Source organism: Emydura macquarii, unplaced genomic scaffold (genome assembly GCF_026122565.2).
Source record: "Emydura macquarii macquarii isolate MOO-44397 ecotype Brisbane River unplaced genomic scaffold, CSIRO-AGI_Emac_v2 contig_1790, whole genome shotgun sequence".
In the NCBI taxonomy this organism is placed as follows: Eukaryota; Metazoa; Chordata; order Testudines; family Chelidae; genus Emydura; species Emydura macquarii.
The window spans coordinates 18,326,744-18,353,158 of NW_027131927.1; the positions used below are offsets into that span (position 1 = coordinate 18,326,744).

Consider the following 26,415-nt stretch of genomic DNA (forward strand, 5'->3'; position numbering starts at 1 on the left):
TGCAGAAGAAGAGCATCCACAGTTAGTGTGGAATGCCTACTGCACTTTAAATTCATACCTTAGCTATTTTGAACTAACTTCCCCTTGTAGACAAGCTCACAGGGCGGGGTGACGCACGCTCAAAGTGTTGGGGAGAAATCTTCTTTAAAGTTGTTTCAAGTTACAGGAGGAAGTTTGGGTTTGAAGATGATTTAGGGAAATGTTTGTGGTTTTAACAGGAATTCCTGTAGAACAAAGGTATTGAAACAAAAGTGGATTTTCTCTGATAAGGGATTGGGTTTAGGAATTTCTCTCAGTCAAGAAGAAGTAATAGAGCATGTTTTTAACTAAGAGTAAATCCAGAGTACAGGGAAGTTAAAAATTTCTGTTAAAGCAATCTGGCAAAGGAATTTAGCCCTGGCTTAACACTCAGGCAGAAGAGGAGTCTGAGGAAATTACTTGATGTTTCCAGTTACATCTTTTTAGAAAAAATCATGCTGCCATTTATATTTTGTTTTATAGGAAGAGTTGGAGTGTGCTTTTTAGACAGACTTAGGTCACTGGTTTAAGTCACACACACACACATACCACTCAAGTATTCCCCAATGAGAAAAAAGATACCTTCAGAGAACCCACAAAGCAGGGGAGGGCTCAGAAGACCCCCTCAAGCAAGTACCACCACCATCAGAAAATGCAACAAATAGTTACAGCTGAACTACTAACACTATGCTCAGTTCTGCTGTTACAAAGTGAGATCCAATCTATGAATTCTTTAACACCATACAAAGCAAAAAGCCGCTGGTAAGGGTAACATGGACTATAATTGCTATGCTATTGTAATTGATTTTAGTGATATGCTTGAATATCATCTTGGATGTGGAAACTGTATTTCTCTGTTGTTCCGTTAAGCCACGAATTAATAGTAAACACAAAGAGGAATAGCAATTCACAGGGTCATTTATTATAAAAGGAATTTAGTTTCTCATTAAATGTCTATATAATTTTTCCCTTACAATTAAACAAGTAGATGGGTAAATACTCTCAAAGATTCAATAGCAGTGTTGTCCACTCTTAATATTTGCTGTTTTTCTTCAAACCTTGCCCTTGGAGCCATGTCATTAAGTGAGAGCTTTAAAAAAAAAAATTCTACTTCTCATGGTTACAGAGAAAGTCTTGGAAATGCAAGCCCTACAGGCTCAAAAACGTGAAAGAAAATAAAAACAACCTAACATTGATTATTTTTTAAAATCTCATTTTTAAGTCAATCCCAGATTATTTTGAGGATGAACTCCTGTTTTTCGAATGCTTAACTCTGGAACAACTCTAACCTGAAATCACTACAGTAGTTAGAAACAAGTAGAGTAAGTCATCAAAGATGAATGGTAGAATGTAGCGCTCAGCAATAGCCTAATTCTGTTGTCAATGGTTACCAGACAGTTCAATGGGAGCAGAGCTAGGTCAACATCGAGTGCTTTTGGAAAATCCCAACATGAAAGGTCTGAGTTGGACAGCAGTGGAGTGTGAAGCCCCCGTCATCCACAGAACGGTGACAACACAGATAGCAGCAATGCAAGCTACCCCACATTGCTCTGACATGCTTGAACCCTGACTGGGAGCAGTCACCTCTAAGAGCAAGAGGATAAGTCACTCTCCATTTTCATCCACTGCTCCACTTCTCAGGTGAGATGGCCAACAGAAGTGCTAGTCCATGGCAAATGCAACGGTGGTTCCCATGACATGGACATCTGTTCATGAAGAGCTGGACTGAAAGCATTAATCCTTTTGCATACGGTATGGAGGAGCCATCAGACAGCAATAGCTCTCAATCACAACCAAACCAAGCAGGATGTATGCTACAGGTTGAAGACTTTGTATTTTCCAATACACCCAGTCCAACCCACTCCTGTCATTCCAGAAAGCTTGAAACTTGGACTGGCTTTTGGATGTTGACAAAATAGCCCCACGCTCATTCCTTCACTTTCACTGAAAGCCATTATTCAGGCTGTGATGAAGAGAGAGTTTGGGTGAGGGCAGAGGGGGAAGGGTTATTGGAAGAGACTCTGTGGAAGCTTACTTACCCACTACCTGAGGGAGAGAAGTGGCCTCCAAATCCAGCAGAATGGATCCTTTCTCGATACATGTCCTCAGTTCAAACAAGCTGTGCAGGGACAACGTGGCGACATGAGGCTTACTCCATCTCTCTCCACCCTGTTCCACTTTCTCTTCAAACTTTATCCACCTATGAAAGGGCAGATCAGCAAGAATATGTTAAAAATGCGGCCTTTGGTGCTTCATGGGCATTTCTGAAAGAGGCAAAACAGCCAGAACCTCACAGTATGTTGCCAAGTTTAAACGTATATGATGTCATTAACACATCACTGTAAATTAAGACAAACAAAATGAAATGCAACAACTTTACCAATGCTACCCAGTATTTGAACAGGCCAAGCATTTCCAAGTTCGCCACCTAACTCATAGTGGGCCACCTAAATGAAAGTGACTTGATTTTCAGCGGTGCTGAGTACCCAAAGTCCCTAGTGGCTGATAGATTATCAACGCCTCTGGAAATAAAGTCACTTTCATTTAGGTGCCTAACTTTAGACACCTAAACTTGAAAATTTTGGCCACAGTTTTTAAGAAACCGGGTAAACTGAGACAAGTAGAAAATGTAAAATGACCAAAGTATATCATGAGAGAGAAGTTATCAAATAGATCTTGGTTCATGGATTTTTATTTTTCTTACACCTGGTCACACTTTGAACATAAAAGGGGAATAGCCAATAATAATAAATAATAAATAATAATAATAATAATAATAATAACTACTCAACTCTTATACAATGCTTTTCATCCAGAGACTTTAACACTTTACAAAGGAGGCAAGCATCACTATTCCTGTTTTACAAACTGGAAAACTGAGGCACAGAGAAGCGAAGTGATTTGTCCAAGGTTACACAGCAGGCCTATTGGCAGAATTGGGATTAGAACCCAGATCTCTTCAGTCCTGCTCTGGAGTCTGTCTACTAGGCCAAAAAGCAAAGAGCCTCCATTTTACATTTTCTCTGGCTCACTACTGCTCACTATAATATGTGAAAGACAACTATGTACAGTCAATTTAAAATTTATAAATAAAAAGACAGTTCTTTGCCAAAAAACTCATTAGCTCTCCTGAAACATCCAAAATCAAAGGTGGGGAAGCAGCTTGCTTGAAACCTTTCTTAATTGGAAAAGAAAAGTTATTCGTTTTCTACATTCTGTATCCAGTTGTTTAATGATTCAATGAAATTTTCCTGAAAAAACCTGCAAACTCATCTCTCTAGTAGAAGATTGGAGCAAAGGTTAAATACCATGGCATGTAAAGCATTATTTACATACCTAAAACCATGTCATAACAACATTAAAGCAGCAGGCTTAAATCTTCAGAAGCAAAGAAACTGAAATAGCTTCAATTCTCACTATTGGGACTAGATCATGCAGAAGGCGTGTGACCTATAGGCCAATACTTAATGCAGCCAACAGCCAACTGGGTTCTTTCCTTGTCATACAACACAGGTAACAAAGGTTTTGCAAGCCAAATTCTGCCCTCAGCAACCCCTGCCTAACCGCTGATGCTATCAATTGGTTTCCAGAGGTGTGACTGATTGGAACTTAGTAAACAATTCCATGGAGGTACAAGGAGGAAGAAATCCAGCTCTCTCTTCCTTAGTCATGTTAACACTAGAGTGCTAGCAAAAGAAAGAGAAACCCATAAAAACTAATTTCTGTCTCCGTAGCAAGCCACTATGAGTGATCCACACAGAAAACTATGACTGAGTAAGGAGGCCATATTTTTACATAACCCTGTTTTTACTCTGAAAATCAACTAATTTAAGCCATTCCTGGAATTATTTTAACAAATTTTGAAGGAAAAAAACCCAAACAAACAACATTTAATTGTCTAATATTAGAAGACTTTTAAGAACAAAACTCTACATAAAAGTGTAAGGAAGTTCAGGTAATTGTTAAAACGTGTATTATTTACCCAAATGAAATTATATTTAATTCTGAAAAAAATTATTATTTGAGGGTTGAACAATTACTAAATAAAACTCTTGTGTTTCTGGGTTGGGTAATTCTATTTTGAGACTTTCTTAAAATAAACTATTTTACCCAAACTAAATGTTATGACTTTGGTGTGAAAGTACTGAAGGAGGACTGTTCAGTTTTCAGAGGCTGGGGTTTCCAGCAGGAACCCAAGTGAGTTAGGTGTTCATCTCCCATGGAAAGACACCCAGATCCCTTTCAATTTCAAAAGTGAGATGAGCACCTAACTCCTTTGAGTTCTCTGGAAAATCCCAGCTGGACTGATTTACTGAATTTTACCCTGCATGAGCATAAAATCTGCAAATTAAAAAGACATTTTTGTTGAAGATGTATAATTCACAATAAAACACTTAAACTTGTTTGATCTGGGTTTGGTTTTTATTTGTTTTTCTCCATATAATCTGCAATATTTAGCTTTGATAAAGTAAGCTTTAACTTGTTTTTATAAGTGTTTGAACTGTTAACTGCTATATTTAGTGCACTCCTAAAACTCTACTGAATAGATTTTTCTTCAAATTTTGTAGGTACAGACTTTCTGCAGGTCAAGCCAAGTCACACTGAAATCAATGGGAGCTTGCGCCTAGGTGCTTTTGAAAATCCCACTAAATCCCTATTTGCATCTTTAGAACCTAATACCTTTAAAGACTTGGTTCCCAGTCACTTCATTCTTAAAATTCCCTTTGAACTCTTGAATGTCTACCATCTGATCTGGAAACTTGTTGCTATTTAGTTTAGCAATCTGTTCCAATTCCTCTTCTTTTGACACTTAAATCTCTGACAATGCCTTTTCTTTGATATCTGAAAACAGAGTAGGTTCAAGATAGGATGCTGTGTGTGTTACCTGAGTGAAGACTGATGCAAAGAAAATCATTCAGCTTCTCTGCCATATTCTTATTTTTCCTTTTACTGCCTGGTAGTCCAGCGGACCTACCAAATCTCTCAAGCTTCTGATACAATTAAATAATTTCTTGCTAATTGTTATATTTTTGGTTATTTGCCCTTCAAATTCCCTCATACTATAGAGCTCTTAATTTCCACCTATCCACATGGTTTTGTTTGCTGATGATACGAAAGGATGAACAGAGATTAGCAGAAAAATACCAACTGATTCAAATTTTAGTCAAATTTAGCCTCGATTCAGGGACAGAAGTGATTCTAAAGATAATTTAATTTTAAAAATAATTGTAGCCCCTAAACTGGAGATTAAAGTTTAATAGCACAGAGGGTCAATTCAGTGCTTAGCCACTGATCGCTACTTGTAGTTCCTGCTATAATAGCCAAAAATCACCAAATTAAAGCCCCATCAGGGTAAAAAAAATATAAAAAATACTGCAGTTGAATGAGATTCAGTCCTAGTCTAATTTTCTAACTTTATCATTGAAGTAAATTCAGCCAACTCAGAATAGCTAATAATCAGCCAGCTGTGTTCCCTTAGGTAATATCCTGGGTGGGATTCTTGTTCAAGATTCTGGAACATCCCTAAAGAGCTTATGAAGAATTATAAAATGGGCCCACTGCATTCTGGAGCAGTATGCTGGTAGTCCAGTTAGTACTGAGCAAACACCCATATAGCACAAAGATGTTCAGTAGAGCTGATATTTATGTACCTTGATATCAAGTCTCAAAGATGTGATTAAAAGATGTTCACACAGCTTGGGACACAAAACCTTCTTTTATTAAAAAATAACCAAGGTCCTGACCCCGCAAGCCCTCCAAGCACCAGGCTAGAATTTATTTTAGATGTCAGAATTGTTTTTTATAAATAACCTTGATTTAACAAAGGAGGTCAAATGCGGAAAGTTGCATTTGCAGTTGGTTGAGCAAGGACTTGCAAGGGGATCCAATGGGAGATGTGCATAAGTATGACATATACCCGGTAATATTCACTGTGATGTGAATTGAGCATTGTGGTGCTTCCTGGTATTGAAAGACAGAATGTCTATAAAAGTAGCATAACAACAAACCCGTTCAGGGCAAGAGGTTGCTAGCATGATTATTGGAAATTATTTTCATCACCTCAGTCCAGTTCTACTCCTGACCTCTGCACACCAGGCTTCACTGCACTGAACTCCCTTCCAATAGCCAGTTTTGATCATTTTTGACTAGTTCAGAGCAAAAACAATAGAAGACTTTTTAAAACCTCAGTTATGCTTCCTGGGCCTCAACAATGTCCCAGGTTTAGAAACAGCAGCATCCGAAGACTCCCCCCAAGCACCCAGTGACATGGCACACTTCGGATTTCAGAATTACACCCTCGGTCCAGGTTCGAACAGCCAGCTTCTGGTATGTTGGAAAAATCTGATGCTAATGCATTTAAATGCTTCCAAAACCAGTTCCTTATACTCTAATACTTGTTCAAGACCCTACAAGCCTGTTGAACAGCCATAATTTTTTTAACACTGCTAACAACTGTACTGGTCAATAGGCCAACCAAGGAATGAAATTATTTTTAGTGTCTCTACAAAAAGTGGTTAAAGAGGCCTATTCTTGTTCCTGTTTTTCTTCAGTGATCCTTGTTTCATATATACAATTCTTTGACAGTCTATCACAAGGCTAGGAATATACTGAAGGGAGGTAATACACTGCTTGACATAACTCACAAGAAGAACAATGAACACTGCAAAAAGAATTCCAAAGACCACAACAGTTTCATTCTTTCTGACACGATCACAGGACCAGAGTTTTGTCCCCTATGTATGACTGCCTCATTAGTGGTACACAGGACTAGCTCCTAAGAGTACTGGAATGGATCAAAAAATTCAAGTAGTAGCCTCAGGCCACTGCTAAGGTTTCAGGCCTTTTCATTTTGCTGTCAATTTACTCTGTGTCCTTTAACTACTGCTGAACAACAAAGAAGTTCTCCTGGAATCACAATCGCTTTTCCATCGACACCAACTGAGTTAATTACAACTCATGCCAACACATTGAACAAAAACAGCTAATAACCCAAACCTTTAACTGTTACCTTTTAACAGCCATGACTTTTGCTGTTACTGCTTAGCTCTGATGAATTCACATGGTCCCACGTGAACCTCGTCTACACTAGGAACATTTCTCAAAAAGTTTCTACTGTTAATAATGGCTGAACTCCATCACTCTGAACAGTGTTGGGAGCCCAGAGCCCCCAGGTACATGGACTCCCGCTGCCTTTATCATTTTCAGTACGGGATTGGCGAGACATGCTAGGAGCAGAGTTAGATGACACTCAGAATGGTGCAGCCCATCTATGTTAGTGCTCCCAATATAGCTAACCCCAATGAGGCTGAAACCAATATTTGCTAAAGCAGCCATAGACACCATATACTCTTCTACAAGTATCTTTAATTCATATCTTTTCACTAGCTGCTAGACATTTTTGATGACTTCTACCAATTATTTTCATATAGGTAAGAGCTTGGAGAGACAGCAGCACAATTTGCTAAAACTCTTGAATGCAAATGTGTTCTGATGGGGAGACGGTGTCAATTCAATCCTCAGACATCTTTGGGGGATTAATATCACACAGTAAACTGTGGTGAGATGTGGATTGGGTAGCTCCCCTACTGGCTGGAACACAGAATTAGCTGGTCCTATCTGGTATGTCTTGCAGAAGCAGCCACTCTACCCCTTAGTCTTGCAAAGCAAAATCTATCCTAAGCTGTATCAGAGAAACAATTAAAAACATGACCTTCACATATCATAGATGTCAACAGCAAAATAAAAAAACCCTTTCTGAATAACATACTGTCATGCTTGGAATTTTTCAATGGCTCAAACTTCACTCAGTTTAAGCATATAAGCTACATACAATGTCACCATTAAAGGGTGATGCTCACATACATTGTCCTATCTGGCAGTTCCCGCAAAGCAGCATGACACTGCATAAAACATACAGCATTTAAAGAGAAAATATTCCTCTTCATTATACTGTGACTTGATAAAAGCAAACTGAAGAGCCCATCCTCTAAAGTTATATCTACCTGAAGGCTTCTATGAAATTAAGTGACAGCTGAGGGCAAGTATCCCTCAACAGGTACAGATGTTTGGTGATCCCTCATGAAAGACCTAGTTCAGATTCATTTTTCTTTGGCTCGGAAAGTGGATCCTTAAAATTAAAAAATACTGTCTTTTACCCATGAAGTGAAAAAATTCATATCATCAGCTCTTCATCAGGTGTACTCTGCCTACATCTTTATTATCACAATTAAAATAAAAAAGAAACCTAAAAGATGTGTAATATTTGTGGAGTTAAGAGGAAACACCCTGACCTATTTTCACACTAGAAGGAAGAAGGCACATACTTCCTTATGTGGAACAAAAAGTTGAGATACAAGACATGAAAATGGATAAATTGTTAACCATTTTTAATATTAGACTTTCTAAAGGGAAAAGTGATATAGTCAGTGGAAAGAATAATCTGCTTTAGAAAGCAGAGAGGTAATGCACACAATACAATGCAAATACTGAACTAATGATAAGGAAAAAAGCAATACCGGGGGAAGAGGAAGCCAATAAGCAAAAATTTAAAGAGTAAAGGATGAAGAGTCTTTAAATAAGCTCTACAAGAGACTGAGGAGTAGAAATAAGGAAGGTAAAGGAGTAAGTAGAGTGGCTCATTAAATCACAGGTAAAAGACGATTAAGTAACCAAATAACAGAAAAAACCCACGAACATGTCAGAGACCTTTAAGATTGGAAGGGGGAGAGGGCTTAGTAGAGCTACAATAAAGAAAAATGAAAAGCTAATATTTAAAAGGGGTGGGGAAGGAAAAAGACTTGGAAAATATTTATTCTGAATTCCTCTCGTTAGTGGAATACCCAAAACTAATACTTCAAGCAGTTTCCCATACAGCACAATAAAAATTAAATTTCAAGACCAGACAAAAGTTATCACTGTACAGAAAAATTTCAACCTAGTAAGCCTGAAATGCTAAAGAGAAACAATTACTGCCAATTACATTAGAAAATCATTAATCATGATATATGCAACTAACTGAGTCATTCTAATGTAATTTATCTGTATGTATTGTTCACAAATAGTCCATGAAAATTGATTTTTGATCATCAGACAAAACATGCAGATTCTGAAATAACACCAGAGTACAAAATAGAGAATAAAATCAGGAAAATCAAAAAGGTCCATCTATTCTAGCAAATAACACCCTGAGGGAATAACTGACTAAATAAATAAATACTTGGGTGTTTTTTACTCATTAAAAATTAATGTCATTATTAGCTGCTCAGGACGAATACCAAAATTGAAGTTTTCAAACTTGTGTCTGAAATTGGGCTCCTGGATTCATTTTAGTCACCAAAACAAAAGTAGCTACATGGAGGCCATAAAAGCTTCAGGCACCCAATTTTGACAATTTTGGCCAGCCTGAGTTACTTGTTTGCAAAGTACTAGGTACATTTTTGGCTTTGAATAAACTATGCATTCTAACAAATCTGGTACTCTAGATCTTCTGTTTTTAGAGAAGATTTAAATAAAGACTGGAACGAATCGCTATGGTCTCCCTTATCAAAGAGTCCTTATTGAATTTTAGAGAAGGATAACCTCTTCATGGAGTGTCTGAACTATTCCCTACACATGGATGTTATTCTCTACCGAACTCTACATGACTTTCCCATAAAGGTTCCCAAGCAGTTGCACCTCCCTCTCAGAGTAAAGGAAAAACGTTCACCTTGCCGTCTCCTTCCATTCCATCTCTTGTCCATCAATAGCCAGAAGCTCATCCAGTTCAGTAAAGAGCTGAGGGGGTGCAGGGCTGTCATCTTCTTCACCCAAGATGAAGCGAATCCGCTCAGCAGCAGGGGAGACTGCAGAGGTGAAAATACTGCGGTTAACAGCCTGAATGATGATCAGGGATGTTCGACTCCTCTCCTTCCCCTTCTCCCCATAGCCATTTAGCTTTTTCTCCGGGTTGCCTTTTTCATTTGACATTTTAATTCTCTCTCTCTCTCTCTCTCTCTGTCTATAGTTCCCTCTCTTCCCTCACCTCCCACTTACTTCTAAAAAGTTCAAGCTGGGAGTAAAGTTCAGGAAGACTTGCCTCTTCCTACAGTCCCTAACTGTGTTACAACAATCTACAGCCCCTTGTAAAAAGAGAACTATCAAGCTCAAAACCAATATGTTCTATGGTGCGTGCCCAGGACTTTTAGTACTCTGATCAGCTGAGGTTCTCAAACTTTTTTTTTTAATATGACGTAAAACCAGTTTAAGCCAAACTATTTTGGGGGTATATAGCAGAGGAAAAGCAGCAGCATCCCACTCTCCCCTCCCCTTGGAAGAAGCTGGCTTTTTCATTGGCTTGCAAGCCAATCTGTAACCCTCCTGGACTCATTACTAGTGAAAGGAATATTTAACTAAAAAGTTTGCCTTGTCTTTACATGAAGACTGTGCTCGAAAGTATTTAGTCAGGCATCAAATGCACTGGAATAAACAACCCCCAGGTAAAATATTGTCCATTTAAGGAAAAGAAAACTCATTTTGCCATATGGCCTCCTGCTGAAGCAGGTAATTGAAAGTTCTATGGAGCTCCTTTTGACCTGTTAGCTAAGGAAAAATTAACTGAAATTCTTGCCAGTTCAAGGGGGAAAAAAGAGTGGCTATCTTCTCTTCAGAGTAAGGGACTGAAAGTTTCACTCTAGGTATTTCACAGGTGTAACTTATACCTTCAACAACAACAACAAAACCACAGGCTTCAACTGTCTTTAAATGTAACCTGCAGTGCACTTTTAAAACAGTGGTTTGTGCTCTTTTTTTTGCTGCTTTCTTGTTTATAAAGGTCTAAAGGACAGTTGTTCATTTTGGTTCTGATTTTTAATGGGGAGAAGGGGCTTTTTCCTACCTTTTTTTTAAAAAAAAACCTCAGTTATCAGAAATGTCAAGTCTGGTCCTTCCCCCCAGTTTTACTTAGGGGATTGCTTGGGATCGAAGATGTTTTTGTAAGTTCTCACACTTTAAAATGAAGGGACAGGTGTGTTGAAACTTTAAGAAAGATATCCTTTCAACAGAGTTTTTATAAGGCATGGAAGTTAAACAGAAGTTTACAAAGTAGGAGTTCTAAACAGTCTGCCTAAAAATTTCTTCCTCCTCCCATGTAAGAATGGCTCAGAAAAAAATATGGGAAGCTGTGGTTACTGAAAAATTAACACACCGTTCACATACCCAGCAAAAAAAAAAAGAGAGGACAGATACTTTGATATTTGGTTATCTTTTATTCTATACTCAAAGTATATTCACTTGCAAAAAAACTAGCACACCCACCCAATTTTGTTGAATGTTAACATTTGATAGACACCCCTGATCTGTTAAATATGTGTATATTTTGGATTTCACTCAACTTAATAAAATCACTAGAAACAACGTATCATAGGTGTTGTAACGATGCTCCCTTTGTAATATGGTAAGAGCCTATTAAAAAGAAAGATCTGATGACTTTTTTTTGTATAATGTCCCTTTGAACAAAAGCTAACTATTGTAATGATTGTTTTGTTTCTGATAATTACATGGCAAGGATGTGTAAAGTTGTTAAAATGACCTAAATAAATAAACAAACAGAAAAACAAACAAACAAAATCCTTCCCTGTCAATAGCTCAGCTTTCTTTCTCTTGCAATAGAAATATTTTACCAGTTCTCCAGTCACCATAGGAGTTTCCCAGGGTAGACAAGATCTGAATTTCTAATTTAAAGAAACAAGCTTTTTTCCCGTGCCTTAAAAACAGACCTTTCATGGTTTCTTTATACATTAGGAAGCAAAAGTGGGCCTAAATGCACTTATTTTTCATTTGCAGCTACACCTTTAACTAAGGTGGCCATATTTTTATAATTAAAAAAAAAAACCCAAGGTATTTCCCTAGTGGCATTATTTACACAATGCAAAAAACAAGAGTTCACTTTTTTTTTTTTAAATGAGCACTGTCAACGCTACTGCCAACTTCCGGTACTACTGCAACTTAGGAGTATTTCTCAGAATGGAGAATTATTCCCAGTAACTTAGTACCTGACTCTCACTCACAGTAAAACCCCTTTACAGCTCTTTAGTAACATAAAGGGGCCTTAGTGTACATGGAAATCATATCCTTTGTCTCCGAATGATTTTTGCATGAAACACTGAACAAGTGTTGCTAACAGTTACTTTGAGTAACAGGGACGCAGCTTCAGTGAAGATGCTACCTACACCAATTGGAGGAGTTCTCCTGTCAACATAGGTATTCTACCGCCCTAAGAGGCAGTAGCTAGGTCAACATGAGAATTCTACTGTCAACCTAGTGCTGTCTGCACGGGGACTTAGACTGGTTTAGTTGCATCACTCAGGCATGTTGAGCAACATAGTTATTTATACCAAGTATAGTCCAGGCCTAAATGACTTAGAAGAGTAAGTCCCATTTTCAACAGGTTACTTAGCACTTTAGGAGCCAACTCGGTGTGATTTAAGCCTCTCAATCACTTTTGAAAGTGGGACTTGTGCACTTCTGTAAAACGTTACCTACTAAGCAAACCACCACCACTGACGCCATTTACACTCACTCAACTTCTCTTTTCATTCCAAACACTGATCATCACAATGAGCACTTGTTCCACTCTATTTCTTCCTGGTAAACACAGTGCAAATTCTATCTGCTATAGCAATGTTGATGAGTGATTTTAAAAAATGTTTTGAATGATTAAATGGTACCCCAGAAGAAGTTCATGAAAAAAACCAGGAATGCCCCAGTAAAACTGGGACACAAGGTCACTTTACCATCATCTAACCCCTTCCCTGTTGTCCATGGCCTCACAGCACATCAGTCCTGATCTTGAGAAACAGCTTCTAATAATTTTGCTCACAATTAATTGCACTCATCATTCATAGTATTTGGACATCTAACTGCAGTTACTTATTGTGCCTGCAGCTCAGGTAACTGGAAGTCTAAAAGCTACGAAACGTGGATGCAATCATTTGCTGGACTATCAGGACCCAGGCAATAGTTCTAAAAAACCAAATCAGACCATGTTATACCAACCTCCGCACGTTTTCAAAATCCCTGTAACACTAAGGCAAAAGAGAGTGAGACGGGGATGATGTTTTGAACTTTCTGAAATGTCATTGTACTTGTTGGACCTTTGCTGAACTTTTTGCAGGGGTGGGGGAGAAAAGCAGGGCTGCAGGGATGAACATGTATTGTTTTAAGTGAAAATTTCCAAAGGCACAAGTGGGAGTTAGGTGCACATTTCCCCCTTACTTTCAATGGGAATTGGGTGCCTAGCTGCCTTTATGCCTTTGAATAACTTCTCTGTTAAAAAAGGCAATAAAACCAAGTTTGATATAAATTATGAGAAGAGGGATTCAAAGGAAAATCCCAGAGATCTGCTATAGGCCACAACATTCAGGATCCAATATCAAGCCAATGGCCTTAGTATTTATCTGAAGTTTTTTACATTCTTCTCTTAATACTTTCTCATTTCATACTCTACAACAGCTCTGGAGAAGCCATTCTCTGAACATGTCTGAACAAGATTACATATTCCATTATGTGGACTGCAGTTTGGTTTCGGGCTTGTTTGTTTTTTAAGTCTCCCCTATTTTTCCTGTTTTGCATGGAGGCAACACATTCTGGAGCAAATCAAGAGCAACCCTGGATAACACTAGAGAACAGTACAAGGCATTGCCTTTCTCCCTCTCTGGCTGAATGGGACAGCTATAAATGCTTATTGACAATAACTGACACATTTGTACATTATGGACCCAGATTTGGGCCGTTGTAATGGTGTCGCTCCAAATTTGGGCCTGTGGATACATCATTTATCTTCTCTCTGCTTTACCCCCTTTCCTGCCTTGAGATGTTGCTTCTCTTTCCGTTGGTCTCTGCAGGAACGCCAAGTGCCGCCCCTGCCACTACTGAACTTTGGCCTTCTATCTACCGGACAGCTCATGGATGGAAGCCAAACCCTCTGACCTCCTCACTTCCTCCAACCACAGCCCTGCTGCTCATCAACAGTTCTAGTGATTCTCTGACCCATTTCCACTGCAACGATTCTCAAGGTGCATCATCTAGAAGCCCGTTCTATAACCGAGGCTCATAACTGTTCACTACAATGTTAGTGTACTTGAATGAGTTCTCACTTTCCTTCAAATACAACGTGAACTAGATCAGTTTGTTCATCAGCTGTATGAATACAAATGACAACATACTGATGTAGCCTTTCATTTTTGAACTGCAAGTCATTTCATTGTGCTTAACCCTAAGGTAAGAATACAACAAAGGACAATTCATTTTACTCCCACTACTTCAATTTATTATTTGGGGTCTATTAGAAATACACCTGTCAAAGCATAATAAGCATACTCAAAATGTAAAACAAACCACCGTAGCAACGAAAATCCTAAATCCTTCCAGTCTCAATCAAACTAGGATTCTTCCATCATTCACTACAAGCCACATTACTCATGATCAGTAATCTCCAAAAGTGGCTACACACATGCTTTCAGATTTTATATCAGTTCTTCTTGAAAGAGTCCATCATTTCTACAAAGGGAACAATTGTTCCTTATACTCTCCTGGCCAAACTGAGAGAAACAATTATTATTATCCAGAGTTTATGAAAGGCTTCCTGCTTTACATTGGATGGCCTATGTTTTATCCTTTGAAAATGTAGATTAAACCCTTTTGTAACTAGCACGACTGCTTAAGTCTCTGCATCTGATCTAATTTTTCTATATATACACTGTAAAAAATAAAGTCACTTAGAAAGCTGCCCTTTATGCTTTTAAAGGTATGCTCCTCTCAAGTTGCATCTGAGGAGATATACCTGTAACTCACTAGATATCAAGATGAGATTTGTATGCACCCTGAGGCAGATCCTCCGCTAGTGTAAATTGCCATAGTCTGTTGACATCAATAGACCTACGAGAATTTACACCAGCTGAAGATCTGCCCTTTCCCCCTTCCATATTTAAAGGCCTTTGAGGACAAATTTTCACAGGGCTTTTTCCTTCCCTCTACAATTGCAGATGCATTTCCCATCAGAGTTTTCAACGTGCAAAATGACTACTTAATTGTATGACTTGTGTGCACCAATATTATTTGCATAGTAATTCCAAGATTGTTGCAAGCACAAGCTTATGCTTGGAAGTTGGCACTGCAATTATAAAGACACCTTTTGAAATTTGGGACTTCATTAAACACCCTCAAAACAAACGTCAGTGTAAATAATGAAAAATTCCTTTACATCCCTAGGTCCCAATTGCTTAAGTTCCACTGAAATCCCACTGAAATAAAATAGGACTTAAGCACATGCTTAAGTGTTTTAAATTGTTCTAAAGCACTACAGCCTCCCTCCTAAGATAAAGTCCAAATACCATCACCAACACTGCTTTTAAATAGCGATAGAGTAGAATACTTCCTAAATATTTAGCTTTCCACTACACTTTTAGGTGAAAAATGACTGTGTAGCCAAAATCGTTTGTAATAATTACAAAATGGAAGTGTGTACTTATGGGGGTGGGGGTGATCTTGTGGCTAAGGCACTGGACTGGGTCTTTGAGAGTGAGGTTCAATTTCTAGTTCTGCCACAAAATTCCTGTCGCCTTGGGCAAGTGACTTAGTCTGTCTGCGCCTCAGTTCCCCATCTGTCAGACAGTGATGATAATAGATGTCTGCCTATTTAGATTGTAAGGTATTCAGGGCAGGGACGCTACTATGGGTGCATGCAATGCCTAGCACAATGAAATATTGTTATTTATTTTGTGTGGTCGTAGTGCCTAGAAGCTCTAATTATGGGTTGTGTTAGACACTGTACAAACTGTATAAACACATAAAAAAGATAGTCCTTTTCTCCTCCCCCACCCACCCAACACACACCACCCAAATCCAGCTACAGTGGGCTGGGCTGTAGGTTTCAGTGACCTCTTTTCTCCTTTAGTTAATTGGTTCAAATTCAGCTCAAAAAGCTGCAATTAAAAATTGTTGCCACTTCACAGCTGGTTAGAGGCTTCATGGCCATGTCATGGTCTAGGTGAAGTAAATTGGACAGTCACCACCAGACTCACTATTGCCAGTCTCTGGAATGAGCATAGAGACGGAGCACTCATGCCGGCAAAACTTTTGTTGCTCGGGGGTGTGAAAAAAACACACCCCTGAGCAACATAAATTTTGCCAGCATAAACACTTGTGTAGCATTCCCCCACCAACATAATAAAATAACCTAAATGAGTGGCAGTAGCTATGTCAGCAGGAAAGGGTCTCCCACTGACATAGCGCTGTCCACACGAGCGTTTATGCTGGCAAAATTTATGTCGCTCACTGGGGTCTTTTTTTCACTCCCCTGAGTTAAAGACGTTTTGCCAGCATAAGTGCTAGTGTAGACAAGGCCTGAGCTCCCCTTTCCCACACTAAATCAAGATAGAAGCACATTGGTAAGGTAGTGTGGGGAAGTTTGTGCTTCTACGACCTGTAATGTATCTGTTCTGGGGATTTCAGTCTTTGGTACTGCCCATCTATACTAATTTCACATCATACATTTTTTTAAACCATTAAAATGTCAAAAGCTTTAAAACAGATAAAGAAGTTTAAATGATTTGCCAGTTCTTCAAAAATCAATATTTTAACAAAGCAAGTTATTAGAGCTTAGGCATGTTAAACATTTTAAAAACTGAACCAGCTGTTCCCTTGAAGTCCTGAGTTATCTTCTGTACAGCTGAGATTTTTCTCTTTTAAATCATTTAGAGAAGAGGAAACCTGGAAACTTTACCACCTTTATGTCTTATTCAACTGCATAACTCTTCCACCTTTAGCTGCAAAATTTTCACTGCCAAAGTATTCACCTCGATTATTTTATAGCAGGGATTTCAAAGTTCTCATTGTTAAATCCAGCCCCAAAATACTGTAGCTAAACATTACACTAGACCCTACAAATCTCTTGCTCTTTTTTCTTTTCTTTTGTCTTTGCTCATTTCAAATTAGCTGCATTTAGCAAGGATGATAAGGTCCACACTTCAATTAAGGAATTTGCTGGGTCACAGGTCTCCTATGGCTTGCTTTGCCACATGCTCTTTAGTGCAGTTTTGTAGGTTAATGGGCCGTTTATGGGTTGTTTATGTGCTCTCTTAAGCAAAGAGAACATATTTTCATCTTAATCTCCTAAGCAAACAGCACGTGCTAAGTATACCTGGCCAGCCCAATATCAGGCCCAGTACCAGAGTGCAATTAACCTGCCAGCTGAACTCTGAAGCCCTCCTACTGTCTGACCTTTGAATACTACCCACACCCATTCTTTCCAACCCTTTCCCATTGCCTTTAGTGCTGCCTTGCCCATCCAATTTAGAAACTGCTGAAACAGCACCATTAACCAGAGGAACAGCCACTGGTTTTGAGATGTCCGGGGCAGAATGGGGAGCGTTTATTGTGGTCTCAGCCATAAAACAACCAGATAATCAACAGATGTAAGCATTTGAAAAAATATTAATCCATATTCTGAAGGACAGAATTTTTCCCTCAACGTGCAAGGAATTAAAGTACTAATTGCAGATGGTAAAAATGTTGCAGTGCAACATTTTTTAAATATACATGTGTCACTTGTGTCATTTTTTTTTAAATCTCCCTTCCACCTCCGCCCCTCCCCCCATCCCCACATCAGCTGGAGGTGGCCCATGCAATGGCTTATAAAATAAATCACTTGTTAAAGACAGTGAACACATCAGCAGTTTCTCCTAGTTCAGCTCAGGCCAATTAGGAGTACAATTTATACCCTCAGGTTCCCAAAGGCAAAATCAATTTTCATCAACACAAAGAAATCTCAGAGAGCTCAAATATACAGAGACACATTCTAGCCCCACTACTTCATATTGAAGTAGTTAAATTTACAACTTTAACCTCAATGTAACTGCTGCAATTGTCTACTGTCCTTCGGAGCATCCATCAGTACTCCTGCCTGGTAAAAAAGAAAGCCCATTTGTCTGTAGCCCTCCCTACAACCCACACAAACACATAAAGGCACCAAGATAGCTCAAATTATCCTGAAATTACCTGCTACTTTAGGGCCAGATTATGCATGCCTTACTCACATTGATGAGCCTCACAGCCATCCGCATTAATTCAGCAGTAATGAAGGCACTTACAATCTGGCATTTAAGAATTTAAAACCTCTTCTCTGTATGGATGGGGAGGTAATTTGTATTGAAGTGTGGCTCTGCTCTGACAAGTAACTATGTAGGTAAAGGAGTCCCCTCAACTTTGTCTCCCACATGGTGGGACAACCTAACCATGCCCAGTTACTTGCACTTTCCCAGTTGCTTACTTCTTTCCAGGGGCGCCTACCCCTTGTGGGCCTTCTTAAATCTCTCCCTGAGAGTTATTCCCATAGGGATGGGGTGAAGATCTACTGGATGGGAGTTCCCCCTATAGCTCCAAAAGTCTCCTGCTTAGGGCAATATTGCTCTGCTTTGCTTTTTCCTTTGCTCCCCGCCCCAGATCAGTGTTCCCAAACTGGGTGGCGGGACCTCCTTGGCTTCAGCAATATTTCAGCTTCAGCAATATTGAGGTCATTTAGCCCCCTAACCTCTGTGCCAGGTGTAGCAGCCTCAAGGCCTGCGCCAGCTGGAGTGGAGGAGCAGCCCACCCCAGGTCCACACCAGCCAGGCCAACCCACCAGAGCCTGCCTCCATTATCCTCAGTCCATGAGAGATGGGAAGAGGCAGGGCTACACAGGGCATAAGGTGGCAGCTGTGCCAGGGAAGGCTTAGCTTCTTACTCAGGTAAAAGTAACTTATCATTAATTATTATTATGATGTAATTATTATCATTATGTGTGTTTTTAGGGGTTATATGTGTTTATGGCCAGGCAGGTGGCAGGTCGGGGGGTGGGTGGGGGCACATGTTTTACCTAGTGAGGATTTCACTCAAAAAGGTTGGGAACCACTACCCTAGATGACCACAGTTTCCTCCCTTTTTAAGGCCTGCTCCCTATCATACATGATTGACAAGGCCAGAGGAGCGGAGCTAGCCCTGCCTCACAGGCCTTCTCATTGTGGGGTTTATATCACCCAACACAATGTAAAAATGGCAACTTCTTAAATCAACCAATCTGCTTTCCCCTATGTGTATTCAGTCTCAAATCTCCTGACTTCAGTGATAAAAGTACCTTACTGCTTTGTACACCTGTTAGCCCTACAGAGTCCACACTATGCTACGGGGTATTATTCTGTTCAGGCTCACCCAGTATCAATCAAAATGCTAACTAAACTCTAACTGTAGAGTCAAGTTCTATTCTCGTTTTCACCACTGCAACCCTACTATAGGAAAGGGTGATGTCATTTCACTTGCACAATCTACATTAGCGACAAGAATGTGCGAGACAGAAAGAATCCGGCCAGGTTCCCAAAGTTCAGAGTGGCGTCTGCAGAAGGGAGCCGGTCATAGTTCTTCAAGTTTTTCTGGTTTGTACTAGAACAGCGTAATCATTAGAGAATGGGGATAATCACTGACATGCTTTTAAAAGGTTTTTGTTCCGGGGGCAGATTTTCATAAATCAATGACAATATTTGCTTAGAAACTAGCATAGCATTATGTTAGTGATCTATCCTGACATGTTCAGTTCAGCTCCATGAAAAAGGAAAAAAAAGAAGAAAATACTTTGACTCTAACTTACTGACCTCACTCCTAAGTCACAATAGATTTACCCACTACCAGAAAAATTATACCCACTTCCCCCACAACAGATTTTTGCTCTACATTTCTTTAGACCCACGATATTTTCTCTGTCTCTCCCATTAGATCCTGCAGTATGACACTTCCACCAGACAACCGCTGAGGACCCAGCATAACTGCATTCCTGCAAAAGAGCCACCTGGTTTAAAGTACTAACCAATGGTTCCAAAAATGACAGAAATTTCCCCAGTGAAGCCTTTCCTACCACATTATATATACATGCACCAAGCATGGCTGTACTTGTAAAACGTTATCTGTTTCCAGAGGATTCATGTTAAAATAGCACAGATTTGTACTCTGGTTATTCCATGTAGAATTTGGTCACGTTACAATGATTCAAGCAATTATTTGGTTGTGAGTTTCCACTGAGAATAACTGTTAAGGTGATAGATATGGAGTTGATGCTACAGCTGCTGATGCTATTAATGAGCATAATAAGCAGAGCAATTTTCATGAAAGTTACAGACTTTGTCATTCTAATATTAAACCACACTGCCAACACATACAATTAGCACACAATTCCTGAATAGGCATCTCATCACTTTCCTCTAGTTATTGGTCATTTCCAGCTAGCTGGTGCAGTCCATCAAGTGCATTTACTGTGTGCAAACTTTACTTTTCTGTTCTAATCACTGAGCGATATCGTTGCTCCTCACACAGTCGAAGTTTATGGCTAGAAAGGATGGAGGAAGAGGAGGATACAGGAGTTAAGACTCTGGACTTTTTGAGAGCCTTCCCAGTCTCTCCTTAACATACTGGGATCAGCAGATCTCCTCTTCACCAGCACTCCTGAAAACCAACAGTTCTACTCTATATCAGCACCCACTTGTGAAAACCATGCCCCTTCCTAGGTGCTGCTACTAGCACGAGGGCAAGGAGGGTTAGACACGGTCACGAGGCTCTTAGTGATATAGACACACACCAAGACAACTTCTCCTGGGGACAATTCTCCACCCACTCCATGGTCACCTTAGTTTTGGTCAGTACTAGGACAAGAAGAGAAGGGCTCCCACGTACAGTGTAGAGCACAAACATCTATTGCTTCTCATTGATCCAAGCAGGTTCCTTTCACAACTGGATAGGCTCAGGGAAATAGTAACCCTAAACATGTCCCACCACAGATCTACTTAATAGACATCTTAGTCAATGAAGTTAGAAATTTGTGTCTATCTCATTTAGGCAGCAGACAATAAAAATAATACCACCAACATAAAGTGTCATGTGCATAGGCAGCTGCACACAACTTCAAAGAGGATGCATTATTAATAGCTTCCCGCACACACACGATTATCAAGCTGCAGCAGAGTGAATGTTTAATGTATTATGGGTTTGATCTTGTGCCCACTGAAGTCAATGGCAAAACTCCTGCTGATATCAAAGATGCAGGATCAGGCGTTTCATCACTTCACCCGGATATGGGGTTGTGTATGTTGTACTGAGATGCTCCTCTGCAATTACCACGCTCCAAATTGCTATTAAACTGGGAAATTTCCCCTCCCTTATCACTTTTTTTTTTATTCAGACTGATTGAGTTTCAAGTTAAACACTGTGAAAGACAGAGATGCCTTTAATATGCCTGTGACATTTCTCTTTTTAGAGTTAAAGTTAAACCAATAAATGCTTCTGTTTTATAGCCTGTCTCTATTATTACAAAACAGAGGTTACAAACCCTTGCATGATGTAAATCCACTTGATCGACAAATGGCATGTACACTGGGCCTCACTGAAGATATTGGACAGTTTTTAGGCTAATTTTGGAGGCAGTCTTCTTGCTCAAAGTGATCTGAAAACTGCAACATTAGCAAATTTCAGAGCCCGATTTAAGGTGCTATTAACCAGTTTCCAATCCATTTTAATAATGAACAATCACAAAAAGAACCAACATTTAAATAACATTATCCCTTTCTAAAATGAATTTTTATTGTTCTTCCCACTGTTATACCAGTATTAAATGCTGATTGGAATCATACTGTGCACAGGACTTTAATATTGCCAGTGTCTCAAATGCAGTAACTCTGTAGCAAGATGTTTGCCTGAAGGATAAAACTCAAAAATACCTCATTAGAAATTCGCTTTTCCCCCCTCTTTTAAATAAAAAAAGAGACATTTCACAGACACAAGTTATTTTTTGTACCCTTTAGGGCCAGATTCCAATACCCTCACACACATCAATTAGCACCCATAATTCCACAAATAGGCCCACTGATTTCAGAATCTGACCCTTAGACTGCTGGGCAAAGTGGGCCCAGGTTTTCCTTTAACATACTGAAGCCCAGCTCACTTCTAACACATTTCTAACAAAAGGATCACTGTGGTACCCACATATCTTAGCACATCAGATCTTTCCTTCTACAGGCTACAACTCCTGTTACTAATTATTCATTATTTTTAAGCCTTCAGCTCAGGAATCGTTCACCTGCTTCTTGTTCCTTGTCCTTCTAAAGCAAGAATGAGAGCACAGTGACACCTCAAAGATGGTAATGAAATAACTTCAGGCTTTTCCTCTGAATACAAAGTTTTATCCTCTGATAATGAGAAATTATTCTTTCCCTCCCGATCTCCCCTACACATCCCCAACTCCATCTCCAACCCTCTGGCTACAATAGGAAATTTTATGCCTATTAAACTCCTCTTAGAATCTTGCTATAAACACAGATTCATCACTGTCTATTTGTCCTGTTCAATCAGTCTCCACGTAGGCCCTGACCATTTCAGCACCTTGGAAGTCTTATTTAGCTGTTTAATCAACTGAGGGCACATGGAGAATTCTCTGTTTTATTGCTACAACTATAATATGCACTGAGTCTTAGCTCAATGTGTTTTAAGCAACGCCTCCTGCTGAAACTGAGGCACCCTGCATCATCACCACATGCATTTCAAGGAGTGCTAAATCCCTACCACACCCAATATTTTTGCTTTTGTTCACTTCTCCTCCCCGTCATTTTAATTGTTTAAAATGTTGCCAAAACCTCATCAGTATCAGACACGTTGGGGGGGCAGGAAAGGGTTAGTTATAAATGGTTCCAAAAGCCTAACTTGTATGTAACAGCATCACAAGGTATGATCTGTGAAGATGCCTGCAGGTTTTGAAAATCTGATCTGACGGAATTTAAAGCACAGCAAAGATATGCCATCTTCATATAGTATCTGACTAGCTGGAACTTTGAGGAAGCTCAACAATCCAAATTCATTGCCATGGGAGAGGAATGAGAGAGAATCAACACAGTGGGCCTGATTCTGCATTGCTTTGCACATAGTGCTATCGTTTACACCAGTGCAAAGTGAGCATCGAAGGTTATAACTAGTGTGAGTGAAGAATTCTGATTTGGTTTAATTTTGCACCTACTTTGCAAAGATGCAAACAGGTGCAAAGATAGCATAAGGTGCCAGATGGCAGAAACTCAGGCTAGATTCCAGTAGACAGAAATATGGAACAACAGAAGAGCCACAAGAAAACCTATACTGACGTGAATCACATTTCAAGACTAAGAGTACGGGCAGTAAACCATTCTTCAACATACTGAATGTGACCTTCTCTTCCACAATGAATGCAAAATTATCTAGAGCAGCAATCATCAACACTGGCCATGGCTCTGAGGCCTGGTCTACCCTGGCGATGGAGCTCGATGTAAAGTCACTTACATCGATCTCTGAACACCTGTGTCTACACTGGCACTACAGTTAAGTCGACTTAAGTCACGGCAAAAGTCGACAATAAGACCACCTCTGCAAGTGCCGTAGCACCTAATTTGAATTTATTGGTTCAATTTAGTGTCAGTGTAGACACAACTTCATTTAAATCGACTTTATCGGCCCCTGGGAGGTATCCCACAATGCCCCGTTGTGACCACTCTGGACATTCACGCTGTGCGGTACTGTGGTCACGCTACCCGGAAATGTCCCCTTCCCTCAAGCCCCGGGAAGATTTGAATTTTCATTTCCTGTGCAGCCAGCATTGAGAAAGCTTTGTTGCTGGACTCCTCATGGCTACTGCAAAGCCCAAACACGCTCCAGCATGGAGTCAACCAGAAGTCTTAGTTCTCATCGGTCTGTGGGGCGAGGAGTCTGTTCTGGCTCAGCTCAGAGCCAGCAAAAGGAATCTGGACATTTACGGGAAGATATCCCAGGGCATGCTGGAGAAGGGACACAACAGGGATGCACAGCAGTGCCGCGTGAAGATCAAGGAGCTGCGTCAGTCAGATCAGAAAGCCAGGGAAGCTAACAGCCATTCTGGCTCCTCGCCCAAAACATGCCGCTTCTATGATGAGGTGCATGCAATTCTTGGTGGCGATCCCACCACGGTGCCGCTCCGCAGCATCGATACCTCCGCTAGGTCACAGTCCATGGACAACGAGGAGGACTCCATGGATGAGGAGGCGGCTGAGGAGAGCAGGGTGCAGGAGAGCGGGGTGTCCGTTCTCCCTGAAAGTCAGGACCTATTCCTGACCCCAGAGCAGTCCAGCAGCACACAGGACAGCAATAATGATCCCAAGGAAGGCACATTTGGTGAGTTTTTTTTCTTCTTAGCAGTTCTGTCTTTTTACACTGGGGGGGAGGCGGGGAGGGGCAGGAAGGGGATTTCAGGCATTTATCAGACTTTACTGGGGGGTTACCCACGGAACAGATTATTTATGTGATGAGATATGCTCCGATAATCATCAGCTGATATCTCACGGCACATGTTTAAAATACCCGAGCTATACAGCAGATGCCCTGTACCTTTGTATTCCCTGTTGCAGTGTCCTACCAAAAACTTTGATTACTTTTATTTGGTTTAAGCAGAGACTATACACCTCCCCTGCACCGCACGCTGTCCGCAGATCCCCTTGCTTCCCATCTCTGTAAGGGAACAGCAAGCCGACCCTTCTGGGATGTTAGGAATGGAATGATTTCTGTTTGCCCTGTGCACTGTATGGAGAGTATTGTCCACATTGTTGCAGTTGTATCATTTTCTTCAGTCTGCTAACGATGGCTACCTTGTTACTTTCTTTTCATTCTGTAGACACCTCGGCCTTGGCCCAACCCTCAAGAAATGCTGCGGAAAGACTATTGCAGATTAAAAAGAGGGAAAAAAAACCTAAGAGATGACATGTTTGGCGAGCTCATGAACGCCGCCGCAGCCGCAGAGACAGAGCTCAGAGCGAGGCAGCTGACCTTCTCCCAGAATATGGACATGGAGAGTCGCAGAGAAATGCAGGAGCATGATCGCAGTACCACGCAGGAGATACTGCGAATCATGCGCGACCAGGCAGACATGCTCTGGCGGCTTGTGGAGCTTCAAGAGAAGCGGAGGCAGGACAGAGTCCCACTGCAGCCCCTCCATAATGCTCCTCCACCTAGGGCTGCGCTGCCCTGCCCCTCCACCACCCCCAAGAGGTCCATTTGACAGCTGGCCAGCAAGCAAAGTCCAGCAAGCAAATGGACTTTCAAATCAGTTGTATGTAATTGATTGCTTTAATCCTTTAACATTTCTCTTATAGCTTGTTTCTTTCTTTTTATAATAAACCTTTAATTTTATTTACTAAAGGATTGGCTGGCAGCATGGTATTTTGGGTAAGATCTAAACTTATATTGATCTGGTACTGTGGCTGACCCTTTGGGGTCAGGAGAAACCTTTTTGGTAAAGAGCATAGAGTTTTAAATAACTGATCTTTTTACTAGACCCAGTGGCTGATTGGGAGCCAGAGACTGAAATGCAGTAAAGGAGGCTGTGTATATTTTATTTTGGCTTCTTGATAACCAGTGTGGGGAATCAGAAGCACTGTTTGTGGCTGGTTGGGAAGTCTGACTTCAGCGTCACCAACCAGTGCTGGGAGAATCTGTTCTCCTTTTGCAGCCTGCCCCTACCTTGACATTTTCAGGTGGCTACCCTAGGCACGGACGGGTCACAGTCCACACTACTCCTTGAGACTGTGAATGAACACTTCCCCCCTTCACCCATAACTTGAATATTCATAAATAAAAGTTTGCATCATTTCAACATGTTTCTTTATTAAATCATATGTTGTCTGGAGTGATTTGGAGGGTACAGATATCGATTTGTGGGGGATGTTTAGCAAAGGCAAACAACATACAGGAACATAAATCAGTCCTGCATCTCATTGCAGAACCTGGTTTTCAAAACTTCCCTAATGCAAAACACTCCACGGTTAGCTCTCAGCGTATTGCTGGCATCGGGCTGCTCATAATTGGTGGCCAGTCTTTCTGCCTCCACAGCCCAACGCTGGGGGAACCTCTCATCCTTCGCTTCACACACATTATGAAGAACACAGAACACAGATATCACCGAAGGGAGGTTCTTTTCACTCATGTTTAGCCTAGTGAGGAGACTCCTCCATCTGCCCTTTAATGCCCAAAGGCACATTCTACAACCATTCTGCAACTGCTTAACCTGTTATTAAAACACTCCTTGTCGCTGTCGAGGTGCTCGGTGTACAGCTTCATTAGCCAAGGGAGCAAGGGGTAAGCAGGATCCCCCATGATCACTATGGGCATTTTCATATCCCCGATGTGAATTTTTTGGTCGGGGAAACAAGTGCCCACCTGCATATTAGAGAACAGCTCCAAATTACGTGCGTGTCATGCACCTTCCCAGACCACCTGACATATATGTGGGTGAAATGACCTCGGTGATCCACAAGGCCCTGCAGGACCATGGAAAAGTACCCCTGTGGGTTTATGTAC

The 26,415-nt window shown here is 40.5% G+C and overlaps 1 protein-coding gene across 3 annotated transcripts in view; it reads right to left on the reverse strand.

Annotated features, from left to right (window-relative positions):
* The window catches only part of SLC4A4 (solute carrier family 4 member 4), a 260,171-nt gene that overhangs the window by 132,496 nt on the left and 101,260 nt on the right, over positions 1-26,415 (reverse strand). For all 3 annotated transcript variants that reach the window (XM_067557015.1, XM_067557014.1, XM_067557013.1), the window contains exons 4-5: positions 9,725-9,860; positions 2,058-2,218 (exon numbers count right to left, since the gene is read on the reverse strand). In XM_067557015.1, the coding sequence (XP_067413116.1) occupies positions 2,058-2,218; positions 9,725-9,860 (297 nt within the window). The remainder of the gene's footprint in view (positions 1-2,057; positions 2,219-9,724; positions 9,861-26,415) is intronic.